Here is an 8612-nt window from a genome sequence, read left to right as displayed (position 1 = left end):
TGCAACACCGTGGACTGTAGTCTACCAGGCTCTTCTGTCCATGGGATTCTCCAGGCAAGAATACTGGAGTGGGTTGCCATTTCCTTCTCCAGGGGATCTTCCCAACCCAGGGATTGAACCCGGGTCTCCCACACTGCAGGCAGACACTTTACCCTCTGAGCCACCAGGGAAGCTAGGGCTTATCAAATGTAAAGTTTGCTGTGATTCAAATAACCCTCTGCTCAATTTCATATCACTAAAATCATACAAACACTTAAAATTTGTGTTTTATTTTCAGTAGTCAATATGCCCATGTGTAGAATCTTCTCTTGTGTTGTTGGAAGAGGGTGTTTGCTATGACCAGTGCATTTTCTTGGCAAAACTCTATTAGTCTTTGCCCTGCTTCATTCTGCATTCCAAGGCCAAATTTGCCTGTTACTCCAGGTGTTTCTTGACTTCCTACTTTTGCATTCCAGTCCCCTATAATGAAAAGGATATCTTTTTTAGGTGTTAGTTCTAAAAGGTCTTGTAGGTCTTCATAGAACCATTCAACTTCAGCTTCTTCAGCATTACTGGTTGGGGCATAAACTTGGATTACCGTGATATTGAATGGTTTGCCTTGGAGATGAACAGAGATCATTCTGTCATTTATGAGACTGCATCCAAGTACTGCATTTCAGACTCTTTTGTTGACCATGATGGCTACTCCATTTCTTCTGAGGGATCCCTGCCCGCAGCAGTAGATATAATGGTCATCTGAGTTAAATTTACCCATCCCAGTCCATTTTAGTTCGCTGATTCCTAGAATGTCGACATTCACTCTTGCCATCTCTTGGTTTTTTTTTGTTTTTGTTTTTGTTTTTTGTTTTTGTTTTTGTTTTTGTTTTTTTTTTTTGCCATCTCTTGTTTGACCACTTCCAATTTGCCTTGATTCATGGACCTGACATTCCAGGTTCCTATGCAATATTGCTCTTTACAGCATCGGACCTTGCTTCTATCACCAGTCACATCCACAGCTGGGTATTATTTTTGCTTTGGCTCCATCCTTTCATTCTTTCTAGAGTTATTTCTCCACTGATCTCCAGTGGCATACTGGACACCTACTGACCTGGGGAGTTCCTCTTTTGGTATCCTATCATTTTGCCTTTTCATACTGTTCATGGGGTTCTCAAGGCAAGAATACTGAAGTGGTTTGCCATTCCCTTCTCCAGTGGACCACGTTCTGTTAGACCTCTCCACCATGACCCGCCTGCCCTGGGTTGCCCCTCGGGCATGGCTTAGTTTCATTGAGTTAGACAAGGCTGTGGTCCTAGTGTGATTGGATTGACTAGTTTTCTGTGAGTATGGTTTCAGTGTGTCTGCCCTCTGATGCCCTCTTGCAACACCTACCATCTTACTTGGGTTTCTCTTACCTTGGGCGTGGAGCATCTCTTCATGGCTGCTCCAGCAAAGCACAGACACTGCTCCTTACCTTGGATGAGGGGTATCTCCTCCCGCCGCCCTTCCTGACCTTCAACGTGGGATGGCTCCTCTAGGCCCTCCTGTGCCCATGCAGCCACCACTCCTTGGACGTGACTAAGTCCATATGCTGCCATTACTGTGCCCTAAAGCCGTAACAAGAGAAACTACTGTATAGAGAGAAACTAGAAAGTAGCCCACACTCACTACAACTAGAGAAAAACCTGAGCAACAGTGAAGAACCAGTAGAGCCAAAAATCAATCCAGCAATAAATTTTAAAAAAAAAAAAAAGAACGCTTTTCCAGGGACTGGTTACCCAGGTCAAAGACACCTTGCAGAGAATGATGGAGAGCTCTATACAGTCAACAAACACAAGACCAGGAGCTGACTGTGGCTCAGATCATGAACTCCTTATTGCCAAATTCAGACTTCATTTGAAGAAAGTAGAGAAAACCGCTAGACCATTCAGGTATAACCTAAATCAAATCCCTTATGATTATACAGTGGAAGTGAGAAGTAGATTTAAGGGCCTAGATCTGATAGATAGAGTGCCTGATGAACTATGGAATGAGGTTCTTGACATTGTACAGGAGACAGGGATCAAGACCATCCCCATGGAAAAGAAAGGCAAAAAAAACCAAAATGGCTGTCTGGGGAGGCGTTACAAATAGCTGTGAAAGAAGAGAAGCAAAAAGCAAAGGAGAAAAGGAAAGATATAAGCATCTGAATGCAGAGTTCCAGAGAATAGGAAGAAGAGATAAGAAAGCCATCTTCAGCGATCAATGCAAAGAAATAGAGGAAAAGAACAGAATGGGAAAGACTAGAGATCTCTTCAAGAAAATTAGAGATACCAAGGGAACATTTCATGCAAAGATGGACTCAATAAAGGACAGAAATGGTATGGACCTAACAGAAGCAGAAGATATTAAGAAGAGGTGGCAAGAATACACAGAAGAACTGTACAAAAAAGATCTTCACGACCCAGATAATCATGATGTGTGACCACTAATCTAGAGCCAGACATCCTGGAATGTGAAGTCCAGTGGGCCTAAGAAAGCATCACTACAAACAAAGCTAGTGGAGGTGATGGAATTCCAGTTGAGCTTTTTCAAATCCTGAAAGATGATGCTGTGAAAGTGCTGCACTCAATATGTCAGCAAATGTGGAAAACTCAGCAGCGGCCACAGGAATGGAAAAGGTCAGTTTTCATTCCAATTCCAAAGAAAGGCAATGCCAAAGAATGCTCAAACTACCGCACAATTGCACTCATCTCACACGCTAGTAAAGTAATGCTCAAAATTCTCCAAGCCAATTCTTCAGCAATACGTGAAACGTGAACTTCCTGATGTTCAAGCTGATTTTAGAAAAGGCAGAGGAACCAGAGATCAAATTGCCAACATCTGCTGGATCATGGAAAAAGCAAGAGAGTTCCAGAAAAACATCTATTTCTGCTTTATTGACTATGCCAAAGCCTTTGACTGTGTGGATCACAATAAACTGTGGAAAATTCTGAAAGAGATGGGAATACCAGACCACCCGACCTGCCTCTTGAGAAATCTGTATGCAGGTCAGGAAGCAACAGTTAGAACTGGACATGGAACAACAGACTGGTTCCAAATAGGAAAAGGAGTATGTCAAGGCTGTATATTGTCACCCTGCTTATTTAACTTCTATGCAGAGTACATCATGAGAAACGCTGGACTGGAAGAAACACAAGCTGGAATCAAGATTGCCAGGAGAAATATCAATAACCTCAGATACGCAGATGACACCACCCTTATGGCAGAAAGTGAAGAGGAACTAAAGAGCCTCTTGATGAAAGTGAAAGAGGAGAGTGAAAAAGTTGGCTTAAAGCTCAACATTCAGAAAACGAAGATCATGGCATCTGGTCCCATCACTTCATGGGAAATAGATGGGGACAGTGGAAACAGTGTCAGACTTTATTTTGGGGGGCTCCAAAATCACTGCAGATGATGACTGCAGCCATGAAATTAAAAGACGCTTACTCCTTGGAAGAAAAGTTATGACCAACCTAGACAGCATATTCAAAAGCAGAGACATTACTTTGCCGACTAAGGTCCATCTAGTCAAGGCTATGGTTTTTCCAATAGTCATGTATGGATGTGGGAGTTCGACTGTGAAGAAGGCTGAGCACCGAAGAATTGATGCTTTTGAACTGTGGTGTTGGAGAAGACTCTTGAGAGTCCCTTGGACTGCAAGGAGATCCAACCAGTCCATTCTGAAGATCAATCCTGGGATTTCTTTGGAAGGAATGATTCTAAAGCTGAAACTCCAGTACTTTGGCCACCTCATGAGAAGAGTTGACTCACTGGAAAAGAATTTGATGCTGGGAGGGATTGGGGGCAGGAGGAGAAGGGGACGACAGAGGATGAGATGGCTGGATTGCATCACTGACTCGATGAATGTGAATCTGAGTGAACTCCGGGAGTTGGTGATGGACAGGGAGGCCTGGCGTGCTGCGATTCATGGGGTCGCAGAGTCGGACACAACTGAGCAACTGAACTGACTGACTGAACTGAGTCAATATGCCCAGAGCAACTAGCTAGGTGCTGCAGAAAATAAATGGTATTTGCCTACAATTTACTTATAAAAACACATTAGGTAAAGACTTGTAAATGTGAAAAAGGAATAAAATAATAAAATTTAAGCCTTTTTAACTTTGCAATTCTAGACCATTAAGTACATTCACAACACTATACAACAATCACCACTGTCTAGTTTCAAAATACTTTATTCTTCCAAATAAAACCCTTTATCTGATCCATGCAGTCCCCAATTCCTCCCTCCCCCAGCCCCTGGCAACCCCTAATCCCCTTTCATTCTGTTTCTTTACATATTCTCAATGTTTCCTATAAATCAAATTATACAAAAGTAGTTTTTTGTGTCTGCCCACATATTTAAGAGGAACTGGTGACTTTTTTATTTTGTTTTTATCTGAAATAGCATTTTTGTTACTTGAAAGGGAAATCCACATGGATTAAACATGAAATGTACAAAATGAAGCATTAGTAAATATGTGCATAAAATTGGCATACACACATGGTTCTAAGTGTGACACCAAAGGACATGAAACAGTATATCCCTCCTAAAAAAGAAAAGTCATGTGAGAAAGAACATATGGAAGAGAAACAGACTCACAGACACAGAAAACAGACTTGTGGAGAGAACAAGACAGTGCAGGAGTAGGTGGACATGGAGTATCTCTCTCTCCACAGATACATCAGGAATACACCTTCAGACACATAAGTGCATGCAGAACAGCAGCTGAGAGCAGCTGTTCTGAAATGAATATATGGAAACGAATATATAGAACCAATGGAAAAGAATATATCAGTTCAGTTCAGTTCAGTCACTCAGTCGTGTCCAGCTCTTTGTGACCCCATGAATCGCAGCATGCCAGGCCTCCCTGTCCATCACCAACTCCCGGAGTTCACTCAGACTCACGTCCATCGAGTCAGTGATGCCATCCAGCCATCTCATCCTCTATCGTCCCCTTCTCCTCCTGCCCCCAATCCCTCCCAGCATCAGAGTCTTTTCCAATGAGTCAGCTCTTCACACTGGAAGAGTTGACTGGCCAAAGTACTGGAGTTTCAGCTTTAGCATCAGTCCTTCCAAAGAACACCCAGGACTGATCTTCTTCAGAATGGACTGGTTGGATCTCCTTGCAGTCCAAGGGACTCTCAAGAGTCTTCTCCAACACCACAATTCAAAAGCACCAATTCTTCGGCACTCAGCTTTCTTCACAGTCCAACTCTCACATCCATATATGACCACTGGAAAAACCATAGCCTTGACTAGACAGACCTTTGTTGACAAAGTAATGTCTTTGCTTTTTAATCAGCTGTCTAGGTTGGTCATAACTTTTCTTCCAAGGAGTAAGCGTCTTTTAATTTCATGGCTGCAGTCATCGTCTGCAGTGATTTTGGAGCCCAGAAAAATAAAGTCAGCCACTGTTTCTACTGTTTCCCCATCTATTTGCCATGAAGTGATGGGACCAGATGCCATGATCTTCGTTTTCTGAATGCTGAGCTTTAAGCCAACTTTTTCACTCTCCTCTTTCACTTTCATCAAGAGGCTCTTTAGTTCTTCTTCACTTTCTGCCATAAGGGTGGTATCATCTGCATATCTGAGGTTATTGATATTTCTCCCAGCATTCATGATTCCAGCTTGTGCTTCCTCCAGCCCAGCATTTCTCATGATGTACTATGCATATAAGTTAAATAAGTAGGGTGACAATATACAGCCTTGACATACTCCTTTTCCTATTTGGAACCACTCATCATTAGTGAAATGCAGATAAAAACTCAATGAGATATCACCTCACACTGGTCAGAACGGCCGTCATCAAAAATCTACAAACAGTAAATGCTGGCGAGGGTGTGAAGAAAAGGGAATGCTCTTGCACTGCTGGTGGGAATGTAAATTGACACAGCCACTATGGAAGGTGGTATAGAGATTCCTTTAAAAACTAGGAAACAGGGCGCCTGCGCGGTGCGCGGCCGGGCCGGCCCGAGGGCGCCTGCGCGCTGAGGCGGGACGCGGGGCCCGGCAGGCCGGCTGCAGCGGGCGCCTGGGGCGGGGCGGTTTCGCTGGAGCGCGGGGCGGCGGTTTCGCTGGAGCGCGGGGCGGCGGTTTCGCTGGAGCGCGGGGCGGCGGTTTCGCTGGAGCGCGGGGCGGCGGGGCCCCGGTGGCGGAAGATGGCGGAGCTCGGCAAGAAGTACTGCGTGTACTGCCTGGCCGAGGTGAGCCCGCTGCGCTTCCGCTGCACCGAGTGCCAGGACATCGAGCTGTGCCCCGAGTGCTTCTCCGCCGGCGCGGAGATCGGCCACCACCGCCGCTACCACGGCTACCAGCTGGTGGACGGCGGGCGCTTCACGCTCTGGGGGCCCGAGGCCGAGGGCGGCTGGACCAGCCGCGAGAAGCAGCTGCTGCTGGATGCCATCGAGCAGTTCGGCTTCGGGAACTGGGAGGACATGGCAGCCCACGTCGGCGCTTCCCGGACCCCCCAGGAAGTGATGGAGCATTACGTAAGCATACATCTGGGTGGCCGAGCAGCAGCAGCTGGGCTACATGCCGCTGCGGGATGACTACGAGATCGAGTACGACCAGGACGCCGAGACGCTCATCAGCGGGCTCTCGGTCAACTACGACGACGACGACGTGGAGATCGAGCTGAAGCGCGCGCACGTGGACATGTACGTGCGCAAGCTCCGTGAGCGGCAGCGGCGCAAGAACATCGCGCGTGACTACAACCTGGTGCCCGCCTTCCTGGGCAAGGACAAGAAGGAGAAGGGGCGGGCGGCGCGGCGCAAGGTCACCAAGGAGGAGAAGGAGCTGCGGCTCAAGCTGCGGCCGCTCTACCAGTTCATGTCGTGCAAGGAGTTCGATGACCTGTTTGAGAACATGCACAAGGAGAAGATGCTGCGCGCGAAGATCCGCGAGCTGCAGCGCTACCGGCGCAACGGCATCACCAAGATGGAAGAGTCGGCGGAGTACGAGGCGGCCCGGCACAAGCGCGAGAAGCGCAAGGAGAACAAGGCGGCTGCGGCTGCTGCCGCGGCAGCAGGGGGCGCCAAGCGCGGCAAGGAGGACGGCCGGGACGGTGAGTTCTCGGCCATCGAGCACCTGCCAGGCTTCGAGCTCCTGTCGGACCGCGAGAAGGTGCTGTGCAGCTCGCTGAACCTGAGCCCCGCGCGCTACGTGACCGTGAAGACCATCATCATCAAGGACAGAAGCGCCCTGCAGAAGCGCCAGGGCATCCCCTCCAAGAGCCGCCTGCCCAGCTACCTGGACAAAGTCCTCAAGAAGAGGATCCTGAGCTTCCTCACCGAGAGCGGGTGGATATCCAGGGACGCCTCCTGAAGCCCGCCGTCCGGAGCGCCCGGGACGGACGGACGGACGGACAGACGGATGGTCGCGCGAGAGCCACACCGACAGCAAAGAGAAAAAAAAAGCTTTGTGAGCCAAAACGAAAGGGGGTGGGCGGGAGGGGGAGAGGAAACGCTTCCCGCCCCCCCCGCATTGTTGGTCTTTTTTTTAAACAAATCGACCCCTTTTTTTAGGGTATCAATTCTTTTTACTGTCCTCTGAAGAAGCAATAGCAACAGTCAGATCAAGGGGAAGACAAAACCCGTGTGTATTTTAACTGAATCCCTAAACGTAGTTCTTTAAGGTGATGATTTGCCTTTAAATGTTCAGTGTGGAGCATATGATGATGAGATCGGGAAATTTCCTTTTTTTTGTTGCTTCCCAGTGGTACAGGACTGTGAGGTGGGCAGAGGAGCCCTTCCCTGCCGGCTGCCGGCTCACCCCCCGTGACCTGAGCTCCGCTGCGGCTGCGCTCGGTGTCGGGCAGGTGGCACTTTAGGCGGAGGGCGCCGGGCCAGGCAGAAGAGGCTGGGGAAGGGCGGGACAGGCATCCGTAGGGAATCGCCGGGAGGAATCTGGTGTTGAACGGTTTGGCCAAACTGAGCTTCCCCACGATGGCTGGCGATAGCACTTTGAGGGAGCTCACCGTGGTGTCTGCGGGGGGCGGGGGGGACGCGGGGCTAAACGCAGACTGGCAGAACGCAGGGCCTCCTTCCCTGGGGGTGCTTCTTGCTGGACTTAGAACTCGGCCTTGTGTTTTACTTGGAAGAACTCATTTTAAATGAAGTTCACCGAGAGTTGAGAGTTCTGGGTTTTGGGTCAGCTCCTTCCAGGGTTCTCACCGCAGTTCCAAGCCCCTCTTTCTCTGAGACCGGCCATGTGTCTTGTCTTGTGTGGTCTCAGGCGCTGGGCTAGGCAAGAGGGACCCTGGTGGCCTGGGCACTGCTTCTCTGGGAAGAAGTGGCTCAGAGTCTTGAGCCAGACTCTGACATGGCTCTGCCCAGCCCGGTTCAGAGAAGCTCTCGGGTGCCCTTTCGTGATGGGCACGGTGCCTTTGCGCAGGAACCTGAGGAGTCGTGTGTCTTCCAGCTGCCCGGGGCTCTCCTGTCCCAGGCCCTGCTGTAGAGTCAGTGGAGTGGCCAGACCCCAGTGCTCCTCCAGTCGTCCTGGGGCACATCCTGCCTCTCATCCCCCGTAGCTACCAGACTGTTTACCTCCCAGAATGCTTGGGCTTGAAGTTACATTAAAGTGAAAGTATTTGAGAGAGAAAGGAAAAAAAAAAAAA

At 48.7% G+C, this 8612-nt stretch overlaps 1 protein-coding gene across 1 annotated transcript; it reads left to right on the top strand.

Annotated features, from left to right (window-relative positions):
- The first annotated feature begins 6156 nt into the window (after positions 1-6156).
- Positions 6157-7321, top strand: LOC128048736 (transcriptional adapter 2-beta-like). Its single transcript, XM_052641161.1, is given in 2 exon segments — positions 6157-6500; positions 6502-7321. Coding segments are annotated over 2 exon segments (1164 nt in total).
- The last annotated feature ends 1291 nt before the right edge of the window (positions 7322-8612 follow it).

This window comes from Budorcas taxicolor, chromosome 5 (genome assembly GCF_023091745.1).
Source record: "Budorcas taxicolor isolate Tak-1 chromosome 5, Takin1.1, whole genome shotgun sequence".
NCBI classification, from domain to species: domain Eukaryota; kingdom Metazoa; phylum Chordata; class Mammalia; order Artiodactyla; family Bovidae; genus Budorcas; species Budorcas taxicolor.
The sequence above is the reverse complement of the archived record's forward strand: the minus strand, read 5'-3'. Positions and strand labels throughout refer to the sequence as shown.